Here is a 22,583-nt window from a genome sequence, read left to right as displayed (position 1 = left end):
TTGAGTTTTTTCATGAAAGTCATTAATCTCTGATATAGTTTGGCTCTGTGTCTCCACCCAAATCTCATCTCAAATTGTAATCTCCACATGTTGAGGGAGGAACCTGGTAGGAGGTGACTGGATCATGGGGGCAGTTTCCCCCATGCTGTTCTTATGATAGTGAGTGAGTTCTCCTTGGCTTCCACCATGATTGTAAGCTTTCTGAGGTCTCCCCTGCCATGCAGAAGTGTGAGTCCATTAAACCTCTTTCATTTATAAATTACTCAGCCTTGGGTATTTCTTTACAGCAGTGTGAAAATGGACTAATACAACCTCACTGTGTTTCTAATGTTTCAGTATAACATTATTACCTTACACATTTGTTATGGGGATAAATATTTGACAGGCAAGGTCAAGTTAAAATTTCATTGCTTCTGACCAAAGGTCACTGTAAGATTTAAAGGTCACATAGTAGGTACTATGTGATCTTTAAAAAGTTATAAAACATGAATTTTAAAGATAAATTTTATGAGTAAAAACACTTCACCTTTGTGGAGCTAATATCAATGTAGTCATTAATCTGGGTATTAACATATAATTTTAACAGGTATGTCTAAAACAGTTCTTCTTGCTCTATGCCCCACTGTGAGCAATTTTCTTTTAATTCTGGATTTCTTAAACTTTAAAGAAAGATCCCCAAATTTGAAAACTACTATTTTTATGGTAAATAAACTAGTTGTCCTAAGCATGAAAAATTTACTGAAACGCCTTAGCTAAAATAAGGTTCGTTGTCACATAAACCTTAAAAATGACTTTTTGTGAATCTAAATTAACAAAAGGCGCCAACAATTGAGAACTCTTAGAAATAGTAGTCACAGTGTGACACATACACACACACACACACACACACACTCAAAGATAAGGGATTTCCTCATTTATCTCTTCTTCAAATTTTGGTTTTAATCTTAAATTATTCTTATCATCTTTAAAAAAAAATAAGGACCTCTTATTGTTATTTATATGGACAAATTTTAATATGTTTGTATTTGATATTATAAAAAACAGAAATGTTGCCAAAGTTTTAAAAGTAAATGGAATTTTTTAAATGTACAACTATTAGATATCAATTTAAAAAATACAAGAAAACTCAGAATAGCCAATTATGCCCTGAATGATTTCTAGTGAAATAAGGGTAAACACAAGGGTCAGGAAGCCCATCTTGTCTATTATAATAGTGATAAAATTCCTGAAATGTAAATAATCACTGCAATGCTAATAAGAGAAAAATAGTATTTTATTTGCAGAATATATAAGGTTGTAGAATACGTGAATTTATAGAAACTTGCATCCTCCTTCATGGTACAGAGTCAGTGTTAAACAGCAGACCCTGGGTGCAGCTGCCCTCCCTCTGGCTGAGGCACAACCACTCATCATCTGGCCATTGTTCCTTAGTGAGGCAGCCCTCTCAAGGAAGTTAACACAGGGCAGATTCCAAAGTTCAGAATTAAAATTCAACACATGCCTATTGAATATCCACCTATTGTGTGCCCAGCACTCATCTAGGCAATGACAAGCTCCCTAAACAACAGAACTTAAGAAACTGTAATGAATAAATGATGAGGCTACAAAAAAAAATCAAACAGGGTGATAGACAAGGGTAGGATGGCCTCACAGAACTGAAATTGAGATGAAAGGACTTGCCAGTGACAGAGAGAGAGGTCTGGAGAGGAGAGCGGTGTGCTATGGACTGAATCATGCCTCACTGCTCCCCTACAATTCATTATGTTGAAGGGCAAATCCCAATGTGACGGTATTTGGAGATGGGGCCTAGATGGAGGTAATAAGGGTTAAAGTGAGATCCTAAGGGCAGGGCCTTAGCCCAATAGGACTATTGCCTTTATAAGAAGAGAAAGACCAGAGCTCTCTCTCTGCATGTACACAGAGGAAAGGCCCTGTGAGGACACATTGGGAAGACGACCATTTGCACAGTCTATAAGTGAGGAGGAGTTCCCTCCACAAACCCCAACTATGTTGACGTAGTCAGCAATTTCCAGCCTCCAGAACTGTGAGAAAACACGTCTGTTTTTGAAGCCACCCTGTCCATGGTATTTGTTCTGGTAGCCTGGGCTCAAGACATTATGCATTTGAAGAGTCTCTAAGGAGGAACTGCAGCAGAACTTTCCTTTAGTTCAGCTAAAGACAGGGATTTTTGTCCCATGGCCATGAAAATTCAGGCTCACAGACAATTTGAATTTGAATGAGTAAGACAGGGTATTATTGGGTGAAAAAGAAAGACAAGAGGGAAACAGTGACTCTTGCTAGGCCAGAGTTGCTGCTAGGGCACCTCCCACCCAGCCATTAGAATCCTGGTTTCCACACAGGAAGGAGAGGGGCCAGGCTCCTCCCTGCCGCAAATGCTGGGAACTCTTGTGGCTCCTCCTAGTGGGCAGGTCAGTTGAAGAGGATGGACATTCTCCAAGGACCCCTTCCCACTTGGCTGTCTCAGAACCGGTGAGGTCAGGCCAGACCAGGGATTGGAAGGGAGGGAATTAGGGTGACCTCCCAGTGTTAGGGGTACAACTTCACCAGGTCAACTGTGTTGTGCTGAGGAGAACAGAAAGGGGATTTGAGATTAGACACAAAGAAAGTCACTAGTGACCTTGATAAAAACAGCTTCAGTGAAATGGTGGGGAGTGGGTTAAAGAGGGAATGGGAATGAGGAAGCGAAGGCAGTGATGGTAAAGAATTCTTTTGAAATATTTTACTGTGAAGAACAATGTGAAAATGGAGGGGCTACTGCGGGAGAGTGTGGAAATGGAGCTGGGACTGGGGACAGTGTGGGACTGGGGCTTTTCAGAAAAAGTACATTTGACAGAAGTCAGATATATTATTAAAACACACATGCACACCTATACACACATGCACACACACATATATACATACATGCACACACACACTTGTACCCACACGCATACACACACAGGCACACATACATGCAAACAAGTGCCTGATGGTTAATGGAATATAAGAGAGCTTACCAAAGCCTAGACCAAGTTCACCAACTGAAAACAAACTTATTATAATAAAAAAGAACCCTGGAAGATATGTAGAAGGAATTTACTTATAAAAAATCACCTTGCAGCAAGTAGAACTGTATCTACAATGTTAAAAAAAGTTTGTGTCTCAAAATACAATGACAAATTGTTATTCTATTATTTTGTTGTTTTTTTAAATTTTATCTTTTCTTTGGCATTTTTATCATGGTAAAATACACATAAAACTTGCCATTTTTACCATTTCTAAGTGTACACTTCAGTGGCATTAAGTGCATTCATAATGTGTGACCATGACCACCATCTAGTTCCAGAACTTTTTATCACCCCAAATGGAAACCCCATGCCCGTTGAGCAGTCACTTCCCATTATCCTTCCCCCCAGCTCTTAAGGAACCACTTTCTGTCTCTTGAATTTGTCTATTCCGAACCTTTCATGTAAATTGGATTGTACAGTATGTGGTCTTTTGTGACTGGCTTCCCTCACTTAGAAAAATGTTTTCAAGGTTTGTCTATGTTGTGTCAAGTATCAAGTGCACCACATCCTAGTCATTAGGAAAATGAAAATCTAAACCATAGGAAATACCATTTCACACACATTAGCATGGCCATAATCAAAACTATGGAAAATAACAAGTGTTGGCAAGAATGTGGAGAAATTGGAGCCCTTGTACATGGCTGGCGGGAATACAAAATGGTACAGCTATTCTGGAAGCAGCTTGGCAGTTTCTTCTAAAACTAAATGTGCAACTCCCATACAACACAGCATCTGCACTCCTAGGTATATATCCAAAGGAATCAAAAAAGGAATCGAAACCAGATGTTCAAACAAAAACTTGTCCAGTAATATTCATAGCAGCGTTATTCACAATAACAAAATTGCAGAAGCAACCCAAATGTCTGTCAGTGAATTAATGGAGAACCAAAATGTGTTAAGTGCATGCAACAGAACATTGTTCAGCCATTGTTTCATGGTGCACAGGTCTGTGCCAACCTACCCCAAAGTTGGAGGAGGCTGAGAAGCTAAAGAAAGAGACAGACAAATCTAGTTGCTTGGAAAGAAACTTTGAATAGGGACTTATAAAGAGAAGCCATGTCTGTGCCCCTGGCAGTGATGAGATGAGATGGTGGATCCTGCGCCATTACTCCCCCAGACGCAGGGCTTATGTGCTGTCAGGGGCACACACACTTCAGAAGGAATGGCCAGGAATTTGGTGGGATTTATGGTAAGTAGGTGCTCTTACACAAGGAGCAGTAGGTAAACTGGAAATCTCAGAGGCATTCCCGGAAATGAGGTTAATCAGAAGCCAACATGGCAGATTAGCACCCAGGGTGGAGTTGCTTTGGCTTCCACACTCCACCCCTCTAATGAGGCTCTTAAATCTCTCATGCCCTCTTCCACCATTGTCCCTGAGCCTTAGAGAGAGTGCTTGATTTTGTCAAGGTGTAGCAGCAGTGCTTTGGCAATGAAAAATAGATCAGGCCCAGTGGGATTCCAAATGAGGGAGGGTCACAGGCTGTTGAATTACCTCTAGTCTTCAGAATACCATGACTTCGGTTTTCTCAGGAGTTATACAGTGAGAGATAAATAACATTAATAATTTGTGCTCAAGGATTATAGTCAAAAGAGAATTTGTATCCCAGAACAACAACAAAAAAACACTTATTTCATTAAAGAGCCAACTAAAAGTATTATGAAGAAAATTAAAACCTGGTTCCTCTTTAGACTTGCAGATTGGAAATAATTCAGGATTTAGCCCAAATTGTAGGCAAATAATAAAAACCCGAAAACAGTGGTGAAGGCTAGAATCCAAATTTTTTTAATCTCTAGTTTCCCCATTTCTGCTAAGGATAAATCATAATAGGGCCAATTTATTTTCAAAATAAAATTTGGTCTCATTATATGGGGCCTGGTTATTTGCATAAAATGTGGCAAGAATAGTGATCAGCCTGATCTGCTTTTTTTTTTTTTTTTTTAAGACAGGGCCTCCCTCTGTCACGCAGACTAGAGTGCAGTGGCACAATCTCGGCTCATTGCAGCCTTGACCTCCTAAGCCCCAGCAATCCTCCCATCTCAGCCTCCCAAGTAGCCAGGACCACAGGTGTGTGCTATCACTCTGGCTAATTTTTTATTTTTTGTAGAAACAGGGTATCAATATGTTGTCCAGACTGGTAGGTTCTTTTTAGGTAGGCTTTGCTGGAACTTTTATAAGGAACTGTGCATTCTACTTTTGTAAAACCTCAAGGCTAAGAACCAAGGATTCGCCGTTAGACTGTGTATGTAATACCTGTACAAATTCGTCTCTTCTTGAGGTCCCCAAATATCTTGAGGTTAACAGGCCTGCTAGAAAATGACATTCTTTACTTACCACAGGTCAGAAATCTTGTAAGAGAACCATTTAGACAAGGTACTAGGCCAGTCTCTCCTAGAAAGACTATATAAAGTCAACCTCCATTCCTCAGTTTGGTCAATTCTGAAAATATGCCATTCCAGTCAAAGCCTTGGCAAAATAACCAGTGTCTCCAATTATGCCCTGTTAGAAAACAGATTCTTACTGAACTTATATAAATAACTATATTGCTATCAGATAAGAATACTCATAAATGGTTTTTAAATTTAGGGTAACTCAGGTAGAGAAAAACGTAAATTTTGCTCACAAAATTATACTTTACCTGACCTCTAAGCTATAAACAGCTGAAAAGGAAAAGAATTTCCTTGCCTCTTCATCAATCAGAGTGGCAGCCTTCCAAGCAGGATTATGTACATTCACCTCGGAACGGCAGTCCTCAAGCCCTGCAGCTCTTTGGCAGTCAGGTGAGAGCTGCCTGTTGGGCACTATGGAATCCAGCAGTTCCTCACATAGTTCCAGAGTCAGTTGAACAAAAGGCATGTCTGTGTCTCTGGTGGCAGTGAGATGAGGTGGTGGATCCCCACCTGTTGTTCTAATATTAAGGCAACATATTTGCAATGACAACAGAGATGCCAAATAATGTACAAACAGGTCATAAAAAGAACCAATGAAGGCTGGGTGCACTGGCTCATGCCTATAATGCCAGCACTTTGGAAGGCCAGGTGGGTAGATCACCTGAGGCCAGGTGATCTCTAATAAAAAAAAAAAATCTCCACTAAAATACAGTACAAAATTAACCGAGTATGGTGGTGCATGCCTGTAATCCCAGCTACTCAGGAAGCTGAGGCAGGAGAATCATTTGAACTCAGGAGACAGAGGTTGCAGTGAGCTGAGATCACACCATTGCACTCCAGTCTGGGCAACAAGAGCAAAACTCTGTCTCAGGGGGGGAAAAAAAGAAGAAGAAGAAGAAAAGAACTAGTGAGAAGAGAATTTTTGGTAGGAAAGAACTACTGTGGTCAGTGATATTGGAGGATATAAAGATATAGAGATAATTTTTTTTCTTTCTCCATCTCTCTCAATCTTTAATTTGACTTTTCTGTCTTTTAATTGCTTCCTTTTTCTCTTTCCTCATAACTTTATTTTTTCAAAATTTTGAGAATAGGAATTATGCAGATACTCAGTATTTGTTATGTGAAGGCACATCATAAAGTAAAAAGGGGAAAAACAAATCTATGTATAAGTTACTTCAGAGAGACCCTTAAAATCTAATGTCAGAGGAAGGAAGAAAGCAAAAGGATAGAAAAAGATGTGATAGATAAACCAGTAACAGAAATATTAATATTATGTTGCACTGAGACAAACTGCATCAGTAATGATAAAGAGGATAGGGACACAAGGATAAACAGAACAATTTACCAGGAGGTTATAATAATGCTGAACTTCAATGTGCCAAACAACAAAGCCTGAGAGGCAGTACCATGTCATATAGCCAGATTGCTTGGGCTTGAAACCTAGCTCCAGCACTGACTAGCTGCAGACCTTAGGCAAATTATTAAATTTCTTTCTGTTTCAGTTTCCTCATGTTGAAAATTAGGATATTAATAATGCCTATTTATTTCAGCTGCTTGAGGATCAAATGAACTAGCACAGTGTGTACAATAGTGTCTGGCATCACAAACATTGGTGTTATTATTGCTGCTTTTGTTGATGTTAGTATTGTTGTCCCAAAACACATAAAGAAAAAATAGAATTCCAAGGAAAAACAGACATGTCAACAGTCTTAGTAGAAGATGTGTAACTTGCTTTTCTCACTAAGATAAATATAAGTTTGGAAATGTTTAAGATAGCTGCAATAAAATATTTGAACAGGATGTCTCACATTTAAAGTCATTACAAAAAAGTAAATAAAACATAATGTGTGTACATACATAACATAATGTTATGTAACAAAACTACAAAATATCAAGAAAAAAGTAAATAAAAAACAACCAGAGACCAAAAAAATAAGATGACAGAAGTTAAATTAGGCCATAAATGTAAATTACTTAATGTATTAAAATACAGCATCTTAGATCACACAGTAAAATACAAAATTTAATTTTAGACTTAAAAGAAACACTCGTAAAAGTGTGACAATGAGCTGAAAAAAATTAGCAAAACATACAAAAAAAATTTTTTTCTTGAGTTGGAGTCTTGCTCTGTTGCCTAGGCAGGAGTGCTGTGGTGCAATCTCAGCTCACTGCAACCTCCACCTGCTGGGTTCAATCGATTCTCCTGCCTCAGCCTCCTGAGTAGCTGGGATTATAGGTGTGTGTCACCACACCAGGCAAATTTTTGTATTTTTAGTAGAGACAGGGTTTCACCATATGGATCGGGCTGATCTCGAACTCCTGACCTCATGATCCACCCACCTCGGCCTCCCAAAGTGCTGGGATTACAGGCATGAGCCACCACTCCCGGCCCCAAAAATGTTTTAAAAATATACTATAGATGACATTTTTTATTATGAAGTTAGTATACAAGGTAAAATTATACATTACAACACTGGGCCTTTAGGACCTAAGAAAAAATAACTTTTTCAAATTGTACAAAATAATGTTTTAAAATATTTCCATATGCATATAAATCTCTGAAAAAAATTAAATATGCATTCCATAAATGTATACTGAACAAAGTAAACTTTATAAATATAAAGGGAAAATAAAGTAGTTTTGTATAGAGATTTTTTTTCTATGCTTCAGTTCCAAGAGAGGATTTGGATGTCACCTCTTACCTGCTTGCTTCCTTGGTTGGCTGGACTCCCTTTACATCCCCAGCTCCTACCTAAACATGCATTGTAAGTGGGAAGTCTGTGAGCAGACTGTAGACAGGCCTCCTGCTTGGGTAACTGAAGCAAATTTGATTCACCTCGACCCACAGTAGACACTCAGGAACAGGATAGGTTCATTACCAGTTGCCCATACCCAGGATAGGCAAGCATGTGGTGTGAGACTCTAGAATGCTGAGAGAGAGGTGAACGGTACAAAAACCTCGCACTATGTGGTATTGCAAATTTTGATTACAAAATCAGAATGGAATATATATAAGGAATAAATATATGTATGATTTGTCTTCACATAGGGAATATATATATAATTTATCTATATACATGTAATTTGTCAATAATTTTTTTAAAATCTCCTACTAATGTAAAAGGGAGTTTCTCAAAGGTCTTGATGGGCTCCTCACTCGATTAGAATGTGGTAACTAGAAGCTGGGTGCATTCATTAGGATTTGAAAACCAAGGAAATTATCACCTCTTGCTGTGGGGGCCCCATCCCTTGCTCTGTGTAGACGTGTTATACCTGCAGTGAGTCTGTGGTCTCCTTTCCAACTATACTCTCACCTTCAGCTCTGCCACCTTGCTGGTGGTAGCTCAGGTCACAGGTAGACAGTGGAGGGCTCAAGCAAGACCAAATCTTCTTCAGGAAGTTGCTTCCCAACTCACAATCTGTTTTCTCAACTCCAGAATTTGAGTTCCCATGCCCTGGTGGTGCTGGGTGCTACTGCCAAGGTCTGGACTGGGGGACATGGAGAGACACTGAGGGTAATGGATGGAGATGTGGGAAAGAGATTTGTCTCTGCTCCCAGAAGAAGCAGGCAAGGTGAGGTTGAGATGTTTTGGCTTTGAGGTGTCAGTCAGCTCAGGTTCAGCCCACTCTTTGTCCTCTCCATTTCTCTTGATGGTCTGAATATTCTAGTTGTCATCCAGGCTCTGGTGAACAAGCCAGGAATCAGCTTTGACCTCCCACTCTCCTGTTTGCCCCGAAGAAGACACACATACCTCCCAAGAACACATGCGCATCCACTCCTGTAGCGTTCTCCTTAGAACCTTGGGCATCAATCTTTTTCAGCTGCCTGCCTGTCTTCCTTCCTTCCTTCCATCCCTCCCTCCCTCCCTCCCTCATTCCTTCCTTCCTCCCTCCCTCCCTCCCTCTTTCTTTCTTTCTTTTTTTTCTTTGCTTTCTCTTTCTCTTTTTTTCTTTTTTGTTTTCCTCTCACTGCCCACCCTTGAGTGCAATGCACGGTCTTAGCTCACTGCAACCTCTGCCTCCTGGGTTCAAGCGATTCTCCTGCCTCAGCCTCCCAAGTAGCTGGGATGACAGGCATGCACCACCACTTTCAGCTAATTTTATATTTTTAGTAGAGAAGGGGTTTCTCCATGTTAGTCAGTCTGGTCTTGAACTCCCCAACTTGGGTGATCTGCCCGCCTTGGCCTCCCAAAGTGCTGGGATTACAGTCATGAGCCACCATGCACAGTCTCTTTCATTTTATTCTTACATGGATCTTTTCAGCAAACATTCTAGAGGCTTCTTGACTCCTGTTCAATATCATACTTGAGCCAAATGGTAACAAATTAACAAAAAAGCAACAAATTATTAAAACACTCTTAATGTGCATTATATGTAGATGGGAGATTTGACTGTTAAGATTTAAAGGTCCATGACTTTAACCTCATTGATAATAGATTAAGGACATGATGACATACTTCAGGTCATTAGGTGCATTGCTTAGGAAAGTCTTCCTGAAGTTCTAAAGAGCACGCCCCTCTGCAGTGGGCGACAGCTACACAGCTCGTCTGCCATGCTCTGCCAACTGCTGTTTTCACATGGTGTTTCTTGTCTCTCCACTTTCAGGTAGAAATTGAGAAGCTGGATTACCATCATTATCTGCCTCTGTTTTTTGATGGGCTTTGTGAAATGACATTTCCCTATGAGTTTTTTGCTCGGCAAGGAATCCACGACATGCTGGAACACGGTGGGAACAAGATACTACCTGTCCTTCCACAGCTCATTATCCCGATAAAAAGTAAGTGAACAGGAGAAAAAGCGTCACTCAGTTTATGTGGCACCACTTTCTGACAACCTGCTAATTAAGCAATAAAGTACGACAGACCGAGATGATCCCCAGGTTTTGCAGGAATTTTCATAAATTGACTTAGGAGGCCAGACAACCCAAATCTCCAAACATATATCCCGTCATCAATATTTCACTATGGTCTAGCCACATAAATAAACTGAACTCCATGGGGTTTGTGCTAATTTAAAATGCCTCATAGGAATGACACAAGCGTTAACATTAGCTTATGCATGCAGAGGTCTTTACCTGCTGCTGCTGACTTCCAAGTCTTTTTTTCTAAGCGGCATCTCTAACTTTTAAATTATAAACACGCTTATGTTGAGTACATTTAAAGTAGTAGGATTCACAGTTTTAAGGAAAGGAAGGCCAGCTGCATGGGTGAAAAGATGAGTGTTTTTGAATACCGGAAGCTTTGAATCTACAGCAGGTGACCTGGGGACTCTGGGGTAGCCCCGTGACTGGCTTTGTCTGCCTGTGGAATGAGATTGCCCCTCCTTTCTGCGTGTGCCTTACTGTCATACTTGCATGGGCCCTGGGACTAGGTGTCTAAAGCACCCCTCCTTGCAAAGCATTTCTGAGGTTGTCCCAGGAGACGGCCTTCTGGGACTCCAGGACACTCTGTCCATTCTTGCCTCGCCGCCAGAACTGGCATAGAGCCACACTGATGGGCATGCCTGGCATCCACTGGTATGGCTCAGGAAGAGGATAGCCTCTCCTCAAGTCCAGGCGGCAATCAGGCCCCTTTCACCCCCACCAGCACACCTGCTTCCCATCCCCGGATTGCCCACCTGCCCTGCATTGCTGCCGCTGCTCCTTCTACTACCAATTAAAAGCAGACGGTCAGTGCCTTCTCTGAACACTCACTCTGCAGATGAGGGAGACCCTACCTTTTTCTCAGCCAGAGCTGTTCCAGGCACTTTCAGCCCTGAATCCTGACCCAACTGCCCATGGCTTTGAGGGATGAGGAGGCCCCTGCTTCCCCCACCCCAAATTCTGCCTCATCTCCCACTCCAGGATGGACAGCTTCCCAAGATGATTGACAGGATGCTTAGCTAGTCTTCTAGGATGGGGAGCCCCACCCTCACCGGCTCAGGTGAGCTCTTGCCACACGGTTTCATCAGAACAAGAACAAACTGGCTCCACATAGGGTCATCTCCCAGAGTCTGGATTAGTTAATCTTATCCATGGTCACCTTCCATTCATCCGAATGTATCATGATCAGAATGGTAGATTTCCACAGTTCTGCTCTCACTGCTGGCATCAAATCAACTCTGAAACTCTCTCTCAGAGCTTTAAGCTCTCTGTAGAGATCTGTAACTGACCACACCACATTTCCACCAAGACAGAGAGAGTGAAACCAAACCAAAGGATGGTGCTACCTGATGTGAAAGTAACATGGAGAGAAAAGAGACCCTGAAAAAGGCCTTATTGAATAGCAGCTTGCTTCCCTCATCCATGGCTGCAGGAAGAGATGCTCTTTAAAGGCTGTCAGGAAGGACGTAGTGTCCTGAGCCACATTAAAACCTTTTCCAAAAGTGATTTATTCTTTAAGATGGGTCACATTTTTGAATACATTAAATTCGACTTGAACTGCTACATTTCTAAAGGATGACATGTAGCTTTCTCTGATAAACAAGAAAGGCCCAGAATATTCTCCCCAGGAGCTATCTGTTCTTTTCTTCTGACAGAATAACAGCAATATTCGGACATATATTTTTTTTTAAAAAAAATCAATGCTTCATGTTGGGATCACTGTCTTCTCAGGGATCTCTCCCTCAGAGCCCCATAGAAGACACTGGAAGGCAGAAAATGAATTTCTAAGTAATATTTTGATTATGCTGTTTGCAATTAAAACATGGAGTTTTGCAGGCCAAGGTGAAGTGATTTTCAATTTTGTTTGATCTGTATTTTGAAGATACATAAATGAGTTAAGAGAGGAATGATATGACAACATTTGCAGTACACACCTACTAGAGGTCATCTGCTGATGAGTGAAAACATTATCGAGAACTCAGGAAGCATGATTTGTCAGGGAAAATTAACTTGGTATGAATTTGATGATTTAGGGTTCCGGAAGCAATGGCAATTTATCTGGGTTGATGCTAGTGTGTGGCTTTCAGCGCTTCTGCTATTCAATACTGATCCAAAGTCTAACTGCTCCTTCCTTCTCAATCTGTTGATGTCACAACGACAGACTTTTCTCAGGGAGAAATGCTGATTACTTATGTAAGGTCATGCATGGTTCTAGCACAGTGTGAAAAATACTATGTGCATAAAGAAAATCTTTCAGGAGGAATTCCAGAAGGAGGCTAACTGATCTAGAAACAGGCTGATGTACGTAATTGATATAACATATAACATCTCTGTGTACTTTATTTTCACCCCATACCCAATATTATTTTGACTCTTTCCAGAGGCAAAAATTAGCCTCACCATCACCAGCAAGCAGACAAGAAGTTTTTCTTTTTAAAAAAGATTCTACCTAATATCTATGAAAGCAAAGCAAAATGTATAAACTCACTGTGAGGCAGTGAGCTAGGATTAGCTACTCATGTATTTCTAGAACCTGGGGTTGATTTCAACAAATGAGAAGGCTGATAATATTGGAATGAGAAATTGACACATTTAGTGGCTCTGGGGTTTCTAATATGATGATAACAAGAATCCACCATTCTTCCTTCTGCTGCTTGGTTCAAGCCCCCAAGCTCTGTAATAACCCACACGGTGGGTCTCGGACACCTCTATTTCATTGATATTGTTTTCTGGCACAATACTGCAGCTCCCTTTTCCCGCCCACCTTTCTGATTTCCATCTTGAATTATTTTGGGTCAGAAATTCCAAAATTGTACTGCTATAAAGTGTTCAATGTTGGTGCTAGAGCACTGATTGCTGGGAGCAGCAGCAAAGCGTCACAGGGGAGGCTGAGAAAAGAGCAGCCCTCTTAGTTGTCTGGATCGGGGATTGTAGATTCACATTTACTCCATCCAGTTAGGAAAAGACAAATCCCTCTCCATCCCTCAGAGCAATACCAGGAGGCAGTGTCTGGAATCTCCGCATATGAAATTCAGAAGGGGGTTCTTCTGAAGTAGCGATCAAGAGGACAAACGGGCCGAGAGCAACTGGCAAACTCTGAGAATCTCCCTCCTCAATAAAAGTGAGAACAGTAGCAACACTGCAGCCACAGGGGGCCATGGGAAAACCTCTTCACACAGGGGAGGAGGCATCGTGCACAGAAGAAAAGAATACCTTAACAACATTTGGTATAAGAACCAGAAGAAACTTGTAGAAATGTGTTTGACATCCTCAGGATTCAGAAAGACATGGCCTCTGAGAAACAGAAGCAGGAATCCAGAGGATATTAGGCTCAAATAAAAAGAAGTCCATGTTGAATAGGACAAGGCAAAACTGAAAATGCCAAAGTAGAACTAAATTCTCCATAGAAGTATAGAGAATGATCAGCTGTACAAGGTCAATTATAAACGCAACCTGAAGGAGCTCTCTCAGAAAAGACGAGTGTATAGAAATAAAGCGAGAAAAGATATTAAATTGGAGGACACAGGACACAAAAGAGTTAAAAGTTATGTGTTCCCAAGAGGAACTATCAGAACAACAGGAATAGAAACCATAACGGCAGAGCTGATTCAAGGAGGTGTTCTGGGAGGAAAAATTACCTCTTACTATGCAGGTAGAAAATACTCATGGCCATCTGAGGAAATCAGTGACACAGACTCAGGTGGAGGCACAACTTGCCAAAAAGTTTAAATTATAACATTAAAAAAATCCTTCAAACATCTGGACAGGGGGAAAAGCTATATACCAAGAAATAAAACTAACTGGGACTAAGATTTTTTGCAAGAATCAATTCCAGACAACAGAGCACTTTTTCAAGAATTGGGGGAGAAAAATGTTGGGCATGATTTTACCCGTCATGTGAATAAAAACACTATGGACAGAGTGACTGCAATATCCCCCTGTCCTTCATCCAGAAGGTGACTGGGAATGTGCTCCAACTCACAGAACATAAAGCACGGTGAGAATCCCTATGTAAGGACAGTGTGGTGTGAAAAGCAATCAGTATTAAACCTAGAGTTAAGTCTAAGTAGTGGATGGAAAAGAGTTTCAAAGTCACATGAAGCGTCGAATCATAATTTTGCAGTAATGACTCTAAAAATCCCTAGAAAACTGGATTCTAAACCCTCAAAGGCAATGCAGAAGATAACGGTAGTTAAACAGAATCTGTCTATTAGAAGGACAAAGCTGGGTAGACAGCAAGAAAGGGATAAGAACCAAAAGCACAAAGTAAGATGAAGAATGCAACATCCAATAGATCACCTATGAAAATTAACTTTAAAACTGAAAAAACAAAATTTGTATGTAAACTCTCTAAAAAACAAAATAATACTTAAATATGTTTAAAGATATATTGGAATAAACAAAAAAGAAGTGATTTTAATTTTAGAAAAGTAAAATTTCAGAGAAACATGAAATTTTACTTTTCTAAAATTAAAGTGTATAAAGGGGATCAATTTATAATGATTAAAATATTCACAATAAAAATTTAGTAGTCATGAGCCTCTGTGTGCTGCAAACTTGACATCACATTTGAGATAGAATCAGCTGCTGCTGCTGGTAGTTTTCACCCCTGCAAGGAAGGTAGACTTCTTGACTGAGAGCTGAAAACATACCTGTCCTTCCTCTACTGCTTGACTTTCGACTTTAAGATCTGGGATCTTCACCAAGCCCAGGTGAATAGCCTGCCCTCTAAAGCACTGCTTTGAGCCTTCAGTGTGCATCTGTGAACCTTGCTAAAATACAGGCTCCAGATCAGTAGATACATACGGACCTGAGATGCTCCATTTCTGACAAGTCCATGGTCAATGCTGATGCTGCCGGGCTGAGGCGAGGCCTGCCAGGGCACAGAGGGTGCTTGGACACCCCAGGCCCTGCCAAAGAGTCCTAGACAGGAGAGCCAGGTCGGGGAACACGGGAGGGAGGGAAAGAGATTAATGATAATTTTCTATTCTGTATGTGGGATCAGGAGATGCTACATTGTTCACAATGTGCATGATTAGAGAAACACAACTTTAAGATTTTAGGCCTTAAATGTAACCATTAATGGATTAAAATAGATGGTATGTCATATGAGGTATAAGTGAAAAGGAAAAACATTATCAGTAAGGCAATCTTTTTTTTTTTTTTAAAGCCAAGGTAACTTGTTGCTTTGTAAAAATAAAAATACAATAAGAGGACAAAAGGAAAACCAAATAATCTGTTACAGTTTCCACAAAGAACTGGGAGAATTAATTCACTAGTCACAAGGAAAAAGTCTTTATTTGGGAACCCCTTTGAAAGGCTGGTTTTAGCAGGGACTGCCAGTCACCTCATGTTGATGAGAATTTAACTTCCTCCAACAAACTTACCTTCTTTCCCTCTAGTTTATGATCACATAAATGCTGTTCACTGCAAGGCCCAATCTACTATGATTTCTTTTTATATGCAACTTGTTTTTCTCAGCATTGATAATTGCCTCTCATTTTGCATGCTTGATTTTTATATACCTACTAATTTTCTTCAAGTAATACAAGATGTATCAAAAGAATATTATTTTCCAAATGTTCAGATCATGAAATAACCCATATTTATCTGATTTCATCTGAAATTAATTTCATTTCCCTCCACCTTCCATCCATCCATCTGCTCCCATCTGGATCACATGTTCTCCTGGCCTGACACTTCCTGTTACTCCTCTTTTATGTTCAACCTCTTTCCTCAGCTCTATGTCATGTTTTCCTCATCACTGGTACAGTGCACATCTTCTAGTAATTTCCTGGAAGTATATGAAAGGTATATTTTTTAGTTCTTGCTTATCTGAAAATTCCATCATCAAACTTAATAATCAGTCTTCTATGTTGAAAATCCTTTTCATTCAGAACATGGAGGTCACATCTCTGTTGCCTCCAGAGTCTATGTTGCTTTGAAAATCTTGATGCGTCTGAATATCTAGTCATTTGCCTGTGACCTGTTGGCTCCAATCTCTGAATATTTTTAAAACTTTATCTCTAGGGATATGAAATTTTATGTTGATATATTTTGATGTGGTTTTTTAAAATCAGTTTTCCCAGGATATTTTACTTTAGAGACCTATGTCTTTCCACACTAAAAACGTTTCATGTGTTACTTCTTTCACTGTATCTTCTGTTTTCTCTTAGTTTTCCAATGTAATTCCAACCAGTCTTCTATAACGTCTCCCAGTGGATTCTCCTAGTTCTTAACATTTTTATTTATATTTTCCAACTCTGTCTCTTACTTCTGTTTCCTGGAAAATATCCTTGATGCTATCTTCCAAAATTGTGAATATTTCATGTTGTTGTAACTCCCCTTTCCTCTGACTGTTCCTTTTTTATACTATTTGGTTCTTCTGTGTTTATTTTCTTATCTCTCTGTGAATATTTACTATAGATGTGTAGGGCGCTTTTTTGTTTGGGTGGGAGGTATTTAGCAGTTGCTTTTTGGCTTCTTTTCTTATTATTTTCTTTAACTTCTTCAGTAAAAATAAGTTTTCCCATTGCTAGCATTTCAGACTTTCTTTATCCTGCTTATAGATCAACAGATAATGTGCTCACTAAGAACATAGGCTAGGATCAGACTGGCCAACTTTGAATCCTGGCTCACCGTAGAGTTGCCATGTGACCTGAGGCAAGTTACTGTACCCATGTGACACCATTGGCTCACCTATGAAGTGGAAATCATATATGCATTTATATTTTCTTTCTTATTGATTAAGTTATCCATTGGTTGCTATATTTTATCTTATGTATTTTTAGAGTCTTTCCTTACTCCTCAGCTTTAATCTTATGATTTATAAATGTTTTACTTTTGATGTAGTAATCTGTTTTCCTTGTAGTGCTTGTTTTGTTTTTGTAACTTCCTGAATTAAATGTGTATTACTTTTATACTTACTACTCTTCATTCAGTAATTATAGCATGTAAGGTTATGACTTTGGGTCTATGTACAGTTTTGGCTTCATTCCATTCATTTTAATAAGTAAGTTTTTCCTTGCCACTATATTATAAATATTTTACTTTTGTAGGTTTGATGTATTCTTTAATCAAAGAAACTTCATTAACATTTTTTAACATTGAAGGATTTAGTTTTTATTCTTCTTTAATTTGTATTTATTACTTTATGACAAGAGAATGTGGTCTCCTCTCTAATTACATTTCTTTTTTGGAATACACTGTTTCTATCAGGCTCTAAGAAATACTCAATTATTATTATCAACACATAAAAGATGAAAAGAAAGTACATCCTCTACATGGTACAGATTTTAATGTATGTTTATCCTATCAGATTTATTGATAATATTATTCAAACAATTTTTTTTTTTTGAGACACAGTGTCACTCTGTCATCAGGCTGGAATGCAGTGGCATGGTCTTGGCTCACTGCAACCTCTGCCTCCCAGATTCAAGTGATTCTCCTGCCTCAGCCTTCTGCCCAGCTAATTAGCCACCATGCTAAAAATTAGCCACCATGCCCAAAAAATTTTTGTATTTTCAGTAGCAGTGGGGTTTCACCATATTGGCCAGGATGGTCTTGAACTCTTGACCTCATGATCCACCCACCTCGGCTTCCCCAAGTGCTGGGATTACAGGCGTGAGCTACCACATCCGGCCTATTCAAATAATTTATATATATTTTTTCACAATTGGTTAGGCCAAAGACTGATAAAACTGTGTGTAAGTTCCCCACATACTAGCAACAGAACCACCTCAAAGTCGGCCAAGAGCTTCCTGGAACTGTATTAGTGAATTCTCACGCCACCTTGGAAGCCGGTACTATACTCTCCATTTCTCAGGTGACAAAAGAGGCACATACAATTTTGGAAATATTTCTATGTCACACATTTCCCAAAGGGGAAAGTCAGGATTTGAATCATATCTTAGCCTCCTGAGCTGCTTCTGTTCTTTATCAAAACTCAATGCTACACCTAGTGCTGTAAAACCCAACTTTTCCCCAAACACACAGAACATTTACAAAATCAGACCATATCCTGGGCCATAACATAAGCCTCAAAACATGTCAAAAGATGGAAATCATACAAAGCATGTTATATAATCAAAATGTAATTCATGGAACAAATCAATTTTTAAAGTAATAACTGAAACATTCTCATCTGTTTTAAAATTAATACATATACTTCCAGATAGCCCATGGGTCAAGTAAGAAATAATATTGAAATTAGAAAGTGTTTTTACTGTACAATAATGCAAATATTAAATATAATTACCCATTAAAAATTATCCAAAAATTCCATTAAAATGTTATCAAAAATTGCATTAAAATATTTACTACATGTGATTGGTAAAATGTTATTTAGAGAAAATATATGTTCTTACAGTTGGTTTCATAAGAGAGAAAAGGAAAATAAATAGTACATGAAATATCCACCTCAATCAGTTATAAAGAAAACAGCAAAAGGAAGTTAAAAGAAGAATAAATATAAGGCTAAAATTAGAATATGAAAATACAGAAAATACAAGAGGAGCAGAGCAAAATGGCTGAAGAGAAATTTCTACCAATCATCCCCTCAAGGAACACCAAATTGAATAACTATCTACACAAAAAAAGCACAGTCATAAGAACCGAAAATCAGGTGAGCACTTACAATACCTGGTTTCAACTTTATATTACTGAAAGAGGCACTGAAGAGGGTAGGAAAGACGGTCTTGAATTGTTAACATTGCCCTTGTGCCATCCCCTGGCAGCAGCCAAGTGACACAGAAAGAAAATCTGTATGCTTGAGAGAGGGAGAGCTCAGTGATTCTAAGACTTTGCCTTAAACACAGTGCTGCCCTGTAATTGCAGAAAGCAAAACCAGGTTGAACTCAGCTGATACCACACCTCCATCCCACCCCATTCCCGCCCTGCCCCAACAAAGGAAGCATTTAAACCAGCCATAGCCAGAGGGGAATCTCCCATCTCAGCGGTTGGAACTGGAGTTTCAGCATGTCTCCCCACTGCACACTAACGTGCTCTCAGACCCTAAAAGAACTTAAAAAGCAGCCTAGGCTGCAAGGACTGCAACTCCTGGGTGGGTCCTAGTGCTGAGCTGGACTCAGAGCCAGTGGACTTGGGGGCATGTAACCTACTGAGACACCAGCCAGGGCAAGTAAAGGAGTGCTTACACGACCTGTCTCCAAAACCCAGGCAGCACAGCTTGTGGCTCCAAAAGAGACCCTTTTCTTCTACTTGAGGAGAGGAGAGGGAAGAGTGAAGAGGACTTTGTCTTGCATCTGGGATACCAGTTCAGCCACAGTAGTATAGGGCACTAGTCAGAGTTATAAAACCTCCATTCCAGGCTCTAGCACACAGACATTTCTAGATGTAACCTGGGCTAGAAGGGAGCCTGGCGTGAAGGGAAGGACCCAGTACTGGCAGGACCCGTTGCCTGCTGACTAAAGAGTCCTTTGATCCTGAATAACCAGCAGGGATACCCAGGTAGCATGCCATGGCCCTTGGGTGAGACTCAGAGGCTTGCTTGCTTCTGGCGAGACCCAGAACATTCCCAGCTATGGTGGCTACAGTGAAAGACTCCTTCTGCTTGAGAAAAGTAGAGGGAAAGTAAAAGGGACTTTGTCATGCACCTTAGGTACCAGCCTGACCACAGGGGGATAGAGCCGCGAGTGGGCTCTTGGGGCCCCAGATTCCAAGTCTTGGCCCTAAGATGGCATTTCTAGACCTGCTCTGGCCCAGAGGGGAGGCCACTGCCCTGAAGGGTGAGTCCCAGCCCTGGCAGCATTTACCACCATCTGATTGAAGAGCCTTTGGGCTTTAAGGGAACATTGGCAGCAGCCTGGCAGTGCTCCCCATGGGCCTGTTGTGGTGGTGGCCATGGGGTGAGACTCCTCTGTCTTTGGAAAGGGGAGGGAAGAGTGTGAGGGACTGTGTCTCATGGTTTGAGTGCCAGCTTAGCCACAGTACAATAGAATGCCAGGTAGATTTCTGAGGTTTTTGACTTTAGTCCCTGGATTTCAGATGGCACCTCTGGACCCACCTGGGTATTGGGGAAACTTGTCACCCTGAAAGGAAGGATGCAATCCTTGCTGGCTTTACCACCTGCTGATTGTAGAGTCCCAAGGTCTTGAGCAAATGTGGGCAGAAGCCAGATAATGATTATAGCAGGCCTAGGTGAGCTGCAGTGCTGTGATAACTTCAGGTCTGACCCAGCATGGTTTCAGTGGTTGGCCACAGTGATGCTTGTGTCATTCCACCCCCAGCTTCAGACAGCTCAGCACAGAGAAAAAGACTCTGTTTGTTTGGGAGAAAGTAAGAGAAGGGAACAAGAGTCTCTGCCTGTTAAGCCAGAGAATTCTTCCAGGTCTTATCTAAGATCACCAAGGCAGTACCTCTGTGAGTCTGCAAGAATCTCAGCGTTACTGGGCTTGCAGTGCCCCCAGTGCAGATACAGCTTAGACCATAATACCCAAGTCCTTTTGAATATCTTGAAAGCCTTCCCAAGCAGGATAGGTACTAATAAGTCCAGACTGTGAAGACCATAAGTAGCTAACTTTTCAATGCCCAGACATCAACAAACATCCACAAGCATCAAGACCATCCAGGAAAACATGACCTCACCAAAACAAACAAACAAACAAAAACAAAACAAATTAGGTACCAGGAACCAATCCTAGAGAAATTGAGATACGTGACTTTTCAGACAAGGAATTCAAAATAGCTGTGTTGAGGTAATTCAAAGATATTCAAGATGACACAGAGAGGAAATTTAGGATTCTATTAGATAAATTTAACAAAGAGATCAAAATAGAATCAGGAAGAAATTTTGGAGTTGAAAAATGCAATGACATACTGAAGAATGCATAAGTTTTTTAATAGCAGAATTAATCATGCAGAAGAAAGAATTAGTGAGCTACAAGACAGTCTGTGGGAAAATACACAATTAGGAGAGACAAAAGAAAAAAGGATTAAAAAATAATGAAGCACACTTACAGGATCTAAAAAATAGCTGCAAAAAGGAAAATCTAAGAGCTATTGGCCTTAAAAAGAAGGTAGAGAAAGAGATGGGGTAGAATGTTTATGCAAAGGGATAATAACAGAGAACTTCCCAAATCTAGAGAAAGGTGTTAATATCCAAGTACAAGAATCAAATTTAAGCCAAAGAAGACTACCTCAAGACATTTAATAATTAAGCTCCCAAAGGTTAAGGATAAAGAAAGAATCCTAAAAGCAACAAGACAAAATAAACAAATAACATTTAATGTAGCCTAATACATCTGGCAGTAGACTATTCAGTAGAAACTTTACAGGCCACGAGAGAGTGGCATGACATATTTACAGTGTTGAAGGAAAAAAACTTTTAACCTGGAATATATCCAGCAAAAATATCCTTCAAACATGAAGGAAAAATACTTTCCCAGAAAAACAGAAGCTGAGGGATTTCATCAACACCAGACATGTCCTACAAGAAATGCTAAAAAAAGTACTTCAATCAGAAAGAAGAGGATGTTAATGAGCAATAAGAAATCATCTGAAGGAACAAAACTCACTGGTAATAGTAGGTACACAGAAAAATAGAATATTATAGCACTGTTACTGTGGTGTATAAACTACTCCTAAATAGAAAGACTAAATGATGAACCAATCAAAAATAACTACAACAACTTTTCAAGACATATTGTACTTATGTACAATAAAACATAAGTAGAAAAAGCAAAAAGTTAAAAAGCAGGGTGACAAAGCTAAGTTGAGGGTTTTATTAGTTTTCTTTTTGCATGTTTATGCAAACAGTGTTATCAGCTTAAACAATGAGTTATGAGATGGTATTTGCAAGTCTCATGGTAACCTCAAATCAAAAAACATACAATGGATATACACAAAATAAAAATCAAGAAATTAAATTATATCACCAGAGAAAATCACCTTCTTTCACTAAGGGGAAGAGAGGAAGGAAGGAAAAAAGGAATAGAAACAACCAGAAAACAAAAAAATGTCAAAATGACAATAGTAAGTCTTTACCTATCAATAATAATATTGAAGGTAAATGCACTAAAATCTCCAATCAAAAGACAGAGTAACTGAAAAAAAAAAAAAAAAGACCCAATGATTTGGATTTGTTGCCTACAAAGAACACACTTCACCTATGAAGACACAGGTGGACTGAAAATAAAGAGATGGAAAAAGATATTCTATGCCAATGGAAACCATAAAAGAGCAGAAGTTACTATACTTATATCAGACAAAATAGATTTCTAGTCATAAACTATAAGAAGAGACAAAGA

The 22,583-nt window shown here is 39.7% G+C and overlaps 1 protein-coding gene and 1 long non-coding RNA gene across 3 annotated transcripts in view; one reads left to right on the top strand and one right to left on the bottom strand.

The window, feature by feature from the left end:
• PACRG (parkin coregulated) overlaps positions 1–22,583 on the top strand; it is a 597,238-nt gene that overhangs the window by 323,336 nt on the left and 251,319 nt on the right. For both annotated transcript variants that reach the window (XM_017537290.2, XM_037741731.1), the window contains exon 3: positions 10,062–10,233. In XM_017537290.2, coding sequence (XP_017392779.1) covers positions 10,062–10,233 — 172 coding nt within the window. The remainder of the gene's footprint in view (positions 1–10,061; positions 10,234–22,583) is intronic.
• On the bottom strand, positions 1,256–6,095 carry LOC119472571. Its single transcript, XR_005201717.1, has 2 exons — positions 5,401–6,095; positions 1,256–2,583 (listed from the first exon to the last, which is right to left on the bottom strand). It is a non-coding gene; the product is annotated as an uncharacterized LOC119472571 (long non-coding RNA).

The sequence above is a fragment of the Cebus imitator genome, unplaced genomic scaffold (genome assembly GCF_001604975.1).
Source record: "Cebus imitator isolate Cc_AM_T3 unplaced genomic scaffold, Cebus_imitator-1.0 Scaffold6, whole genome shotgun sequence".
In the NCBI taxonomy this organism is placed as follows: Eukaryota; Metazoa; Chordata; class Mammalia; order Primates; family Cebidae; genus Cebus; species Cebus imitator.
Note: the sequence above shows the minus strand (reverse complement) of the source record. Positions and strands in the feature narration are given on the sequence as shown.